Source organism: Myotis yumanensis, unplaced genomic scaffold (genome assembly GCF_028538775.1).
Source record: "Myotis yumanensis isolate MYYU_CA2020_CCGP unplaced genomic scaffold, mMyoYum1.0.hap1 SCAF_5, whole genome shotgun sequence".
NCBI lineage: Eukaryota > Metazoa > Chordata > Mammalia > Chiroptera > Vespertilionidae > Myotis > Myotis yumanensis.
Genome location: NW_027223756.1, coordinates 83075386 through 83088778, shown reverse-complemented (window position 1 = coordinate 83088778; position 13393 = coordinate 83075386). Strand labels below are relative to the sequence as shown.

Genomic DNA, 13393 nt, shown 5'->3' with positions numbered 1-13393 from the left:
AGTGGGTTCAGGCGGTCGCTGTGGCGTGGCGAGGAGGACAATTCTCTCGCTCAGTCTCACCAACTGCCCCCCACCTGCGGCTGCCGGAAATTCCCACTGTGAGGCAGCGGGAGATGAGGGGGACGCGAGGTTGGGGCGCCCTCAGGTATACCCCCCGGAGGTGCCTAGCGGGGACCCCGGAGGCCGGAACACGCGCTCAAGTCCCTTTAAGACCAGCTCGGTCGCCAGCGCCGCCGCCGCAGTTACTAGAGATATGGCGTCATCTGCGGGTGGGGCTTACGCGCCCGACCGGAAGCGGAAGGGGCGGGGCTCCGCGGACCCAAGTTCCAGTGCTGTAGCTGTCGCTGCCGCCACCGCCAGTGCCCCTTCGGAACCGGAGCGCCCTGGGCCACAGCGCAAGATGGTGGACTACAGCGTGTGGGACCACATCGAGGTATCTGACGATGAAGATGAGACGCACCCCAACATCGACACGGCCAGTCTCTTCCGCTGGCGGCACCAGGTAGAGCGCGCGTGCCCAGCACCTTCCCCCCTCCCGGGACTCCGCTCCAGAGTTCTGATCCCCTATACCTCCGGGGACCCGCCATTGACACCTGGGATCCCACCGCACAGTCTGGGCCTTTAATATCTTCCGGGGCTCAACTTCGTGACCCCAGAACTGCCGGGACCCCTAGGGCACCTTCCTTATAGTCTAGACTCCCAAGACAAGCTTTGGGGGTGCCCCCTAGCCCTGTCTGGGACCTTCGACTTATACCCAGAACTCTGCCACAGAGTCTGGACCCTGATCCTATTCCGGTACCCACTTCTGATCTTGGATATCCCATTTGCCCCTCCCCTCCCCGGTTCCTAGAGTCCCTAATCCTTGAATGAATCTATTCTGTGATATGACTCCCTGGGTTTGAGGATGATTCCCATTCAGATCCAGAGATCCCACGCCTCCAAATAGAACAGGGAACTCTGCTTCCCCTGGGATTTCTGTTCCTGGCCTGGACGCCAACCCACACCCGGGGCCCCTTCCCTATCATTCGGTCCTTTGCCCTACCCGGGTCCTCAGTCCCACCTAAGACTGGAGTTTGGGAACCCGGTTCCCCTCCAGACCGAATTACCAGCTCTACCCTGATGGAGCCTCCAATTCTGTCTGCTCCGCTTTAGCCTCATCTGCTGTAGACCGCATATCCCACGACATCAGGAAATCCTACCTTAGTAGCTTCCCTCCCAGAGCCCCTGCTGCTTGCTTGGTATTGCAGACCCAGGCACCACCCACACCCCAAGACCAGCTTCCTGTAGCACCTCTGCCAGCATTGGAACACCTCATCCAAACCCACCCTGTCTTCCTCCTAACCCCAGTGTAGTCTGCTGCTCTCAGACACCCAAATTGTCTCTACTCTCACCAGGAACCCTCCCCCAGCCTGATTCCAATTTTATCTATTTGCCCCTAAATCCAGATCCCAGAATCCCAAGTCTGAGAGTACCCGTGCCTCTCTCCCTGTCCAACAGTGCTCACAGACCAATAGAATAGCTCTCATAAGACCTAATGTTCTAGCCCTAGCTGGTGGCTCAGTGGATAGAGCATCAGCCTGCGGACTGAAGGGTCCCAGGTTCAATTCCAGTCAAGGGCACATGCCTGGGTTTCGGGCTCCATCCCCAGTGGGGGGCATGCAGGAGGCAGCCCATCGATGATTCTCTCTCATCATTGATGTTTCTCTCTCTCCCTCTCCCTTCCTCTCTGAAACAATAAAAACATATTTAAAAATAAAAGACCTAATGTTCTAACCTCCTGCTCCCCCATATCATAGCTACTGTATCCACATGCCTGTGCCTGTTATACTTTTAAACTGAGGGTGTGTACCTGTCAGAACCTTCCAGTTACGAATGCTTCACCCCACCCTCCCTTATGGCAACTCCCAATCACTTATCCAGAAACTCCTAGAAGGCCCCTTCCCATCCTGCCAAGGCATTATTAGTTCCTACATCTGGCCCCCGTCCCATTTTCAGCCCATTCCTTAAAGCAGCAGGCTCTTAGGGTGTATCTGCTGGGCAAGCCGCTAGAGAGCAGGGGTGGGGAACGTCTGGCTTGCGGGCCATATAAGGCCCGTGAAGTCATTTGGTCTGGCCCTGCCAAGGCATGAGGGGTGAGTTAATTAAATGTTTGACCAAATAGAGCAGGCTAATTTTTAAGTTGATAATTTTGAATGCCCCTCGACTGATGTTATAAATATCCAAATGGCCCTTGAAAAAAGTTTCCCCACCCCTGTCCTAGAGTGTAAGAAAGTTCTAGCACCTCCATTTCCTGTTGTGTGTAACATTTATTATTTTGACATATTTAAGACACCCACAGAGCTCTAAAGACAATAAACTTGGGAACACCAGTTTCTGTCACACAAAGAGGTTAATCTGTACTGCTGTATGGAGACCGCTTTGGTCCTGCTGGGTGGGATGACTCCTCTATCCTGTAGCGGCTTCCTCCCGCCACGCCCTCTGCCTCCCCCCTCCCCCCTCCTCCCACAGAACCTTTTCCTGTCCTGCCGCAAGAGCCCTGAGGCTGTAGTGGAGACAGGGGGCCTCAGTGTCTCCTGCACTGGGCAAGCTTGGGTTCTATCCCAGTCAGTTGAAATGAGATTAGATCTGAAAAGAACTTGGCTCAGGCCCTGGGAGGAGAGGTGGGATTGGTAGAATGGTAGCCTGGTGAGCTGCTTCTTCTTCTTTTTTTTTTTTTTTAATATATTTTATTGATTTTTTACAGAGAGGAAGGGAGAGGGATAGAGAGTTAGAAACATCGATGAGAGAGAAACATGGATCAGCTGCCTCCTGCACACCTCCCACTGGGGATGTGCCCGCAACCAAGGTACATGCCCTTGACCGGAATCGAACCTGGGACCTTTCAGTCTTCAGGCTGATGCTCTATCCACTGAGCCAAACCGGTCAGGGCCCCTGGTGAGCTTCTGAACACAGACTTCCCCACCTGGGTTCAAATCTTGGCTCCTGAATCACTAACTAACTTGCTGCATGGCCTCCAGCAAAGGGTTTGATCTCTCGGTGCCTCAGTTTCCCCAGTTGGGACTATTAATAGTATCCACCCCATAGGGTTGTTATGAGGGTTGCTTTATTTACTTAATGGATGTAATGCTTTGGGGACAGCACCTGGCATGTAATAGCTCTTTTTAAACTTTAGCCACTATTTTCATCCTTATCATTTAGGTAACTCGCTCACATGGTAAAAAACAAAAACAAAAAAACTTCCAAAGATTCCAGAAGGGGACAGGCGAGGCTCCCTTGCTCAGATAGCCACCACTGGTTTCCTGCGGCTCCTTCCAGTGAGTTGTGCCACATTAAGATGCCATGAACCTTGGTTTCCCTCTCTGGAAGGCAGGAGGGCAGCCCCACCCACTGCCGTGGCGTCTGCCCTGCCCAGCCCCTCATGGAGGTGGAAAGCCAGGCCTGGCGGGCAGCCACCCCTGCCAGTTCTGGGAGGCCTTTATTTAGCTTTGGCCTCCCTGGCGGCCACTCAAAGGACACTGGGAAAAGCTTGGTGGCTGCCCAGCAGGGTGGTAGGTTTCTGCTGCCACCCAAGGCCAGCGTGATGCCCGCCTGAGAGAGAGCCCCTCACACGTCAGCAAGAAGGCTCCAGGGTGACACAGGCCCTTGTGGAGAAAGGGAGGTTGCAGAGGCCAGGCCTGTGTTGTTTTTTCATCCCTCCGTGAGGCAAGGGCCTTCTCGATCCCTGCCCACATGAGGGAAGTGAGGCTCGGGACTGGTGTGTCAATCCAGGGGAGCGCCAGTCCTTTCGAGGCCCAGGGCTCTCGATTCTCACCCACTGTACGCCTGGCCCTGTGCTTGAACCTGAACAGACAGCCCCAAATAAGGCATAAAAGCAAGTTAACAGACCAGTCTGATGGTGGTAGTTATGACAGTGATGATAACAGTAAGATACTGAGTGCTGTGTTGCAAGCAGTTGCCATGGAATCATATTTAGTCCTCACAGCAACCCTGTGAGGCCTCATTTCACAGAGGGGAAAACCAAGGCAGGGAGCAGGTTAAGGGACTTGGCCAAGGACACGTCACCAGTAAGTGGTGGAGCTGGGTGCTGTGATGATGCAGTAACAACCATTCCCAGTCAGTGAGCCCTAACTCAGCGGCAGAAATAAAACTAAGTACCCAAAGTGCATTTCCTTGTTTGAGCCTGAAAATGTTCCCCAGAGAGAGCGATTGTCCCCTTGGACAGACAGTAACGACAGGAACCAGTGTGGGGATGGTGCTTGCTGGGCGCCCATGCCCTGGACCGTCTGCTTTACTTTATAACCTTCTTTGCTTCTCCTAGTGCAATCCCGTGAGTTTGGTGGTGGTGTCTGCATTTGACAGACGAGGAAACAGATTCTGAGAGGTTAGGGGATCAGCCCCAGGGACCCCCAGGCAGTACACCGTGACCATGGAATGTGACCCCAGTTCTGGGGCCTGAGGCTGCCCTCCAGCATCTTCTCACATTATCTGATGATCACAGAGGGGCTTTGGGGACACAGTGACGCTTAGGAGGACACTGGGGAAGGCTCTATTGAAACTGAGACTTGGCAAATCAAATGGAGTAAGAGGAAGAGAATTCCAGGTGGAAGGAACAGCATGTGCAGAAGCTAAGAGGCAGGAGAACTGGTGTATTCGGGGAACCACAAGGGCCAACATCTGCCTGGGACCCAGAGTTGGCAGAGGAGGGCAGGACCCAGCCCTACACAGGGCCTTGGCGCCCGGTTGGCAGCTGGGGGCAGGGTCAGAGGGTCCCATCTGAACCCACACACTAGGATGGAGTAGTGGGAAAAGATGTATGTGTTCCAAAGACTCCTCTGTCACTGTCTGAGCCTGGATTGGAGAGAGCAGCCGTTGAAGGCAATGACATCTCTTGGGATTTTGTCAATGGCTCTGGATTGAATGGGCACAGCCAGGAGCCAGGGAAGATGATGGTGGAGCCCAGCAGGGCTGGAGAGCAGACAGGGCCGAGCAATCTGATAGGGCTCTGAATGGGGGGGACTGAGCGAGGGGGACGGTGAGATGGGCACCATCACTGAGCTTAGGGCACAGTGGAAGTGGACATTTGGGGTGTAACACCCAGGAGGCTACTGGGCATGAAGCTGGGGCCCAGGAGGGCGTGTTGTCCTGGAGACAGCTGAGCGGGCCTTGGCAGTGGTCCAGGCTCAAAGACTCGCAGTGGAGTGAATTAGAGAATCATTTAATAGTGAAAAACCGTCAGGACTTGGTGCCAGAGCAGGAGGGCAGGGCAGGATCAGTGAGCAGGCCTCAACTGGGGGCAGGAGGTAGGGTAGGGGTGGCTTCACTGAGGGAGGACACGGCAGGAGACTGGGTTTTGGGGGGTAAATGGTGGGTTCGGTTTTGGACATGGAGTTGGAGATGCCTACGGGACACCCAGCTAGAGGTGGATTGAGAGGGTTGCTGGGCAGAGGATGGTGCTCTGGTGTTGCAGAGAGACTCTGAAGGAGAAGGGGAGCCTATGACCTTGGTGAGGGGTGTCTTTTTATTTTATTTCATTTTTTTTTGTTAATCCTCACCCAAGGATATTTTTTTCCATTGATTTTTAGAGAGAGTGGGAGGAGGGGGGTGGAGAGAAACATCGATGTGAGAGAGACACATCGATTGGTTGTCTCCTGCACACACCCAGACCGGAACTAGGGATTGAACCTGCAACCTAGGTACATGGCCTTGACTGGGAATCAAACCCGAGACCCTTTGTTCTTTGGGCCGACACTCTATCCACTGAGCTACACCAGCCAGGGTAGGGGGTGTCCTGACTCATCCAGTAAGCAATTCCTGAGCCCCTGCTATGTGCCAGTGTGTGTGTGATCCAGTAAACAGATGTATCCCCACTTCTGGGGAGCCAGTATCCTTGGAGAGGGACAGTGCCCAAAACATGGTAAATAATTGTCACTGGATGTTAGCAGGCGACATGTGCTGAGGAGGAAGGTAATGCAGGACAGGAGTGAGGGGAGGTCCTGCTCTTCAGTAAGGTGCTCGGGGAAGGCTTCACCTATAAGTCAACATGTGAGCCAAGATGCTAGGGATGCGAGAGAGTAACCTGGGGGGAGGAGGATCCGGGCACAGAGCCTTCCAGGCCCAGGGAACAGCCAGTGCAAAGCCTCTGAGGTTGGAGTGCATTCAAGAAAGGTTGAGGCAGCCAGGTGGCTGTGGGGCAGGGGAGTTGGAGGAGGTGAAGGCATGGAGGTAGCAGGGCAGAGTGTGCAGGGCCTTGTGGACTATGGGGAGGACTTGGGCTTTTGCTGTGAGTGAGGTGGGAGCCATGAGGAGTTCTGAGCAGAGGAGGGACCTGACTCAAGTGTGTGTAGGTATCTCGGGGTTCGGGTAGAAGCCGGGCACCCAGGACACATGTTGGTGCAGACATCCCTTGTGACCATCCCAGGTATATCCCGGAAGCCCTTGGCTGGGGTGGGGCCAGGGTCAAGGGGCAGGCCGTTCCCCAGAGTGATGGGCCATCTCTGCCCACAGGCCCGGGTGGAGCGCATGGAACAGTTCCAGAAGGAGAAAGAGGAGCTGGACAGGAGCTGCCGCGAGTGCAAGCGCAAGGTGGTGGAGTGCCAGCGGAAGCTGAAGGAGCTGGAGGTGGCTGAGGACGAGGGCAGCAAGGTGGAGCTGGAGCGGCTGCAGGCCGAGGCTCAGCAGCTGCGCAAGGAGGAGCGGAGCTGGGAGCAGAAGCTGGAGGAGATGCGCAAGAAGGAGAAGAGCATGCCCTGGAATGTGGACACGCTCAGCAAGGACGGCTTCAGCAAGGTCTGCGGGGGCTGGCGGGGCACTCGCACCCCTGGATGGGCTCCGTGGCCATTGGAGGTTGTGGGGGGGTGAGGACTGCACAGGTTAAGGGAGAGATGGATGGGGGCAGCGGGGGGAACAGGGATGCCAAGTGGATGGAGCACCCCACTGGTCCCCTTCTGATCGGCCCGAAGGCCCTCGTCCGAGGCCACAGGTGCCATGCTCGTGCTCCTGCCACATTGATGTTCATGGCGCCATCCCTGCCTCCGCCGTGGATGGGATGGGCACGGCGGCCACGGCCCACCGGCCATGTTCAAGGCACTCCGAGGCCTCACCCCAGCCCACTCCGCCCCCTCCCCCCCCCCCCCCCACAGAGCATGGTCAATACCAAGCCGGAGCAGGTGGAGGAGGACTCAGAAGAGGTGAGAGAACAGAAACACAAGACCTTTGTGGAGAAGTATGAGAAACAGATAAAGCACTTTGGTGAGTTGGGTGCAGGGCTCCTGCAGTGGGGGCCTGAGGGGGTTGCGTGTGATGGGGGCTGGCCCTGCCTCTGGGTCCGTCCAGCACCCTGTCAACACCTTGTCGTAGGCATGCTCCACCGCTGGGATGACAGTCAGAAGTACCTGTCAGACAACGCCCACCTGGTGTGCGAGGAGACAGCCAACTACCTGGTCATCTGGTGCATTGACCTAGAGGTGGAGGAGGTGAGTGGAGCAGGCCCTGGGCTGGGGAAAGGCTCTACCCTTAGGCTGCCACTTGGTGACACTGTGCTGGTTCTCCTTGGGCAGAAATGTGCACTCATGGAGCAGGTGGCGCACCAGACCATTGTCATGCAGTTCATCCTGGAGCTGGCCAAGAGCCTGAAGGTGGACCCCCGTGCCTGCTTCCGGCAGTTCTTCACTAAGATCAAGGTAGGGGCCCTGAGCAGCTCGGGCAAGGTGGGGGTGGTCCTCAGGGAACCAGCCTACGGTCGTCGGTGGGAGGCAAACACATGTCCACTGGGGCCCAGGCCTCTGTGATTAGAACCTTATACATCAGGAGAGGGCTGAGCCATGGAGGAGGTGAGAATTTGTTGGCTTCCAGGCAGATTTTGAAAAGAGGGTGAGGGACAGAGTCAAGGACACCTCCAGGTTTCTTACCTTGAGCACCTGGAAGAACAAAGCTCCGTATGCTGAGCTGGGGAGCTTGAGGGCAAGGCAAGGCAGATTTGGGGGCGGGGCCGCGTGATCCGGGGCTCAGGTGTGGCGGTGTTGAGTTGGAGGTGTCTACGAAAATCCCCTCAGGAGGACGTCAAGGAGTGGCTGAGGGGGGCTGTGGTGCAGGGGGCGTGCAGGCAGGTGGCATCAGCGTACAGGCAGGCACACTTCGTTTGATTGCACTTCACCTTATTGAACTTCGCAGGTGTTGTGTGTTTTTACAAATTGAAGGTTTTTGACAACCCTGTGCTAAAGTCTATCGGCACCCTTTTTCATGTCTCTGTGTCACATTTTGGTAATATTTTCAGTTTTTCAGACTTTTTCGTTATTACTATATTCATTATGGTGATCTGTGATCAGTGATCTTTGATGTTACTAGGGCAAGACCAGCAAAAAGATTACGACTCGCTGAAGGCTCAGATGATGGTTAGCATTTTTTAGCAATAAAGTATCTTTTAATTAAGGTAGGTACATTTTTTAGACATAATGCTATTGCATACTGTAAACATAACTTTTATGTGCACTGAGGAACCAGATATTCGTGTGACTTGCTTTATTGCGATGTTTACTTGCTTGCGGTGGTCTGGAACCGACCCGCAGTACCTTCGAGGTTTGCCTGTGTAGGTGGTACAGTCTGAGCTTAGAGGCGGAGACTAGATGGAATAGAGAAGAGGCTCAGCCCCAGGGTGTCTCTGAGGACTGGCATAGGAGGGTCTTGAATCCCTCAGTCCTGCCTGGCAAACCCCTCTTGCCTCCCGCTCCCCACAGACAGCCGACCGCCAGTACATGGAGGGTTTCAACGATGAGCTGGAGGCCTTCAAGGAGCGCGTGCGGGGCCGCGCCAAGCTGCGCATCGAGAAGGCCATGAAGGAGTACGAGGAGGAGGAACGCAAGAAGCGGCTTGGCCCTGGTGGCCTGGACCCCGTGGAAGTCTACGAGTCTCTCCCTGAGGTGCGGAGCCCCAGCCCCAGGCAGGCAGGACTTGCGGAGTCCCAGGGGCCCAAGCCCTGACCTCCGCCCCTCTGCCTCCACAGGAACTCCAGAAATGCTTCGACGTGAAGGACGTGCAGATGCTCCAAGACGCCATTAGCAAGATGGACCCCAGTGTAAGTAACTGCATCCCTGGCCCACCCACTAGCCAGGCTGAGCGGCAGGCCAGCAGTGTGTCCCTCAGCTCCCCTGCCCCCAGCTCTCCATGTTGCTGATAGAAGGGTCTCCTGGGCTTCTGGGAGGAATACGGGAGGCTGGGTCACTGTGGCCAGCACATGAGGCAGCCAGGCTTTCGTACCACAGGCACCTACTGTGTCCTCGGCATCCAGACTGAGTATCACTTCACTGTGGGCTGTTTGTGAGCACAGCCAGCACACCCCACTGACCCCAGCTGGCCAGTGATTCAAGGTGGCCCAATGAGGGGGTTCCTCCCCAGTGTCAGATACCCCATCAAACCACAGATTCTCTCTCTCTTTTTTAAAAATATATATGTATTTTTTATCTATTTCAGAGAGGAAGGGACAGGGAGAGAAAGAAACATCAATGATGAGAGAGAATCACTCATCGGCCACCTCCTGTACACCCCCCACTGGGGTTCTAGCCCAAAACCCTGGCATGTGCCCTTGACTAGAATCGAACCTGGAACCCTTCAGTCCATAGGCCAACGCTCTACCCACTGAGCAAAACCAGCTAGGGCCACAGATTCTCTTTTGATATAAACTGGCCAAATGCATGGGAAGGGCTGGGCACATGGTAGATGCTGGTAAACCTCAGCTGTTTATTATTGTAGGAGCAGTAGCAGTGCTGAGAGATGAGTCTTAATAGAGCTTGGTTTGACCCCATTTCTGACAACTGGCTTAATGGTTGGCCATACTGGTTTCCTCATATGTAAATTGGGTCCAATCAGAGGATCTGTGCTGGGGTTTCTAGATCTTCAAACTCTGGCTTGAGGTTCACTGCCTGTCTTTGGTACACAGAGGTCATGCTCTTTTTTTTTTTTTTTTTTTTTTAATATATTTTATTGATTTTTCACAGAGAGGAAGGGAGAGGGATAGAGAATTAGAAACATTGATGAGAGAGAAACATCGATCAGCTGCCTCCTGCACGCTCCCTACTGGGTATGTGCCCGCAACCAAGGTACATGCCCTTGGCTGGAATCGAACCCGGGACCCTTGAGTCCGCAGGCCGACGCTATCTACTGAGCCAAACCAGTTAGGGGTTTTTTGTTTTTTTTTTTAACTTTATTAATTTAAGAGAGGAAGGGAGAGGGATAGAAACATCGATGATGAGAGAGAACCATTTATCAGCTACCTCCTGCATGCCCTGTATTGGGGATGGAGCCCACAACCTGGGCATGTGCCCTGACTGGGAATCGAACCATGACCTCCTGTTTCATAGGTCAACACTCAACCACTGAGCCGGGCTGCACTAGCCACATTTGACTTACTTGATCGCCACATGTGGCTGGTGGCCACCGTGTTGGACAGCACAGATTATGGCTCCTTTCCATCACTGCAGACAGCCCTCTAGAGTGAGCAGTAAGCAGGCTTTAGGATGTGCAGGAGACAGGTGCTCCTCCTGGAGGGGGCAGCTTGGCCTCACCTGTCTGTCTTTCTCCCCACAGGATGCAAAGTACCACATGCAGCGCTGCATCGATTCAGGCCTCTGGGTCCCCAACTCCAAGTCCAGTGAGGCCAAGGAGGGAGAGGAGGCAGGGCCCGGGGACCCTTTGCTGGAAGCTGTCAAGCCAGATGAGAAGGATGTCAGCGCGTGACCTGCCCAGCTGCCGCCCGCCTGCCTGCAGGCTTCCATGCCCCCCTTTTCAGAAAACGAAAATAGATGCCATTGCCCTAGCTCCTGGCTTCCTTCACTTCCCCCCACCCTCCAGCCTGGGAGACCTGCCCATGCCCTACCCCCCGCACTCATCCAAGTCTTGCTTTGAGTCAAGGGCCTTCACTGCCTGAGCTCCCCCATTAGCATTATGCCAAAGGCCCTGGGGTGCAGGAAGGAGCAGAGGTGGTTAAGCCGATCCACAGGAGTGGGGGAGGGTCCCCAGCCGAGGGGCCTGCTCCAGGCAGTGTCCACTGTCAGCTGTCAGTCTCCTCTATGGTAAACAGCAGTGATATTCCAATAAAGGATTTCAGATGCTCTGTACAGCGTCTCGCGGGCTGTTGGCACAGCTCTTCTCGAGGGTGGGAATGGGGAGGCTGGTGAGTGTTGGTGACCAGACCTGTGAGTCCCACGCTTTGCCCTCTGCTGGGGTCCAGCCCCAGCAGGTCCAGGGGTTCCCAAAGGTGTGGACGGAGTAGGCGAAGAAGGAATGACACAGAGGCAGCATTCAGGTGATCATCATAGTTGGGTTCCTCAGCCAGTTTCTATCGCCAGGTTCTCCTGCCAGGTTCTGTCTAGGTTCTTCAGTCAAGTTCTGTATCCAGGTTCTATCCAGGTTCTCCCACCATGTTCTGTCTAGGATCTTTTGCCAAGTCCTGTCTCTAGGTTCTGTCTAGGATCTCCAGCCAAGTCCTGTCTCTAGGTTCTGTGTAGGATCTTTTGCCATGTTCTTTCCCTAGGTTCTCTCTCTAGGTTCTGTGTCTTGTTGTCTTGTTACATCTGTATTTATACCAGTTGATTTTAATCCTGGCAATTTCTATTGCAAAGGTTAGGGCGTTTCTTATCTCCATTCCAGGGAGTAAAGATTATGTAGCTTAAGGGTGATTGTTTGTAGTTAAAGTGATTAACTACCTGCCTGGCACTTAGTTAAGAGGTTTTATCCCCTCCTTAACTTCAGAGAAAAATCCCTACCTGGGAAAACAACCTTTCTCGGAGAGGTGACCTTGGTTAAAACACATAGCGCTAAAGGGAGCAAACATATTAAGAACAGTATGCCATATCCGCCAGGTCCCTTGAAACATATGCTGTGCAGATGTTTCTTCTCTGCAGCAACTGTGTCAAGCAGCAAGGATGGACCGGATCCCGGCAAATTCCCCCTTTTTTATTTTTTAAATGATAGTGCATGTAAATCAGCGGCCACCTCTCTGATTGGGTTGCTTAAGACTCGGAAGAAGACTGACAAGCAATGATAGCGAGCATAGCTATAAACATAGTGGATGGAGCGCACATGGAGCCTTGTTCCTGTAGAAGGTTGCTGGCCTCAAGTCGGGGGTTTGGTTGTCCTTGTTGATCTGGCTAGCGGGCAGCGTCATTGGCGACGGGCTTCCCGAAGCGTCAGTGAGTTGAAGGGCTGCATCAAAGGGTCCATCAGGGCCGTGCTTGATGGTGGTGTCGGTGTCCGGGGAGGAGTCAGCTGTGCCCTCTGGGTCGGACGATATGGATGATACCGGGGAGGAGGATGAGGCGGAGACGGAGGGTGGTGTGACATAAGGTCAGATTAGACAGTCTGGAATCCACACAGATGAGTCTGCATCCTATGGAAATATACAAGCATCTCCTCTCCCCCAGGTTAAAAGTACATCAGGTCCCTTTCAGGCTCCAGTCAGTAAGTGTTTCCATTTGACGAAATAAGTGAGTTTCTGCTAAATGAAAGTTTCTTTTGCTGATTTACTCAGAGTCCTCGGACTTGGCTGAGAGAGTAGCTTCCACTTCTTGCTTTTCTACCATCTGTTGGGCCTCAGTTGTTAACTTCTTCAGCCAACCCCATGTTGGCACCTCAGTCCCTTCCATAGCCTTTCTTTTCTTCTTTTTCCTGTTTTTCTGTCATCAGGGCAACTCTAAGTCTTTGGAACGATGGGACAAGGAGCTTCTCTGGGTCCATTGTGGTGATGCATGTAATGCATTTACTCAATCCAAGGCAGGCATTTAAAAAGAAAAACCCCAAATGCTCTCTTGAATCCATTTTAAGAGTAGGATTGGCTCCTTCAGCTATTACCTGAGTCCTGATCTATCACCCCAGGGAGAGCTTTCCAATCCTGCACTTTTCCGGGGTGGAAAGGCTGCAGTGGGGTTAAGGATAAGGCTCCTTTGGCCTACCTTCTCCCATGCCTCTACATTTACCTTTCCGGCACCTTTCCTTCCTCAGAAAAGCATGGACACACTTCTTGTATAAAACATTCCATCTGACTGGGAGTAACCTTAACTCCTCTGCTAGCAAGCATATGTGTTAAAAGATCAATACAGAGTCTTTTTTCTTTAGACTCAGTATGGCACATCTTCTTAATCTAAAGATCAATACAGTCTTCTTTCTTGGACTCAGTATGGCACATCTTCTCAATCTAAGTTCTGTACTATCCACCTTCTTACCCTACTTATCCTCTATAGGGGGGTCTGTAGCACCCTGGTGGAGTCCTATCCGTCCTGAGTGGGGGGGTTCTCAATGGGGGCGGGGGGGGCTTACCTAGGGGAATCCTGCTCCAGGGGTTCCCAAAGGTGTGGACGGAGTCGGCGAAGACTATCCACCCTCTTTCTACGGTGGAGTCCTATCC

The 13393-nt window shown here is 53.7% G+C and overlaps 1 protein-coding gene across 1 annotated transcript; it reads left to right on the top strand.

Moving 5' to 3' along the window:
- The first annotated feature begins 302 nt into the window (after window positions 1-302).
- Window positions 303-11108, top strand: CDC37 (cell division cycle 37, HSP90 cochaperone). The gene is made up of 8 exons (XM_070416013.1): window positions 303-502; window positions 6505-6786; window positions 7140-7248; window positions 7357-7472; window positions 7557-7679; window positions 8733-8915; window positions 8999-9070; window positions 10579-11108. The coding sequence occupies exons 1-8, from the start codon at window positions 401-403 to the stop codon at window positions 10726-10728; spliced, it is 1137 nt and encodes a 378-aa protein (XP_070272114.1). The 5' UTR covers window positions 303-400; the 3' UTR covers window positions 10729-11108.
- Window positions 11109-13393: the final 2285 nt, after the last annotated feature.

What these genes read in the sequence shown, in the direction of transcription:
- CDC37 (XM_070416013.1), top strand. Translation starts at nt 401, where the DNA reads ATGGTGGACTACAGCGTGTGGGACCACATCGAGGTATCTGACGATGAA. An exon ending in AGTTCTTCACTAAGATCAAG is followed by an intron (nt 7,680 to 8,732) that starts GTAGGGGCCCTG and finishes CGCTCCCCACAG; the next exon opens with ACAGCCGACCGCCAGTACAT. An exon ending in TTAGCAAGATGGACCCCAGT is followed by an intron (nt 9,071 to 10,578) that starts GTAAGTAACTGC and finishes TTCTCCCCACAG; the next exon opens with GATGCAAAGTACCACATGCA.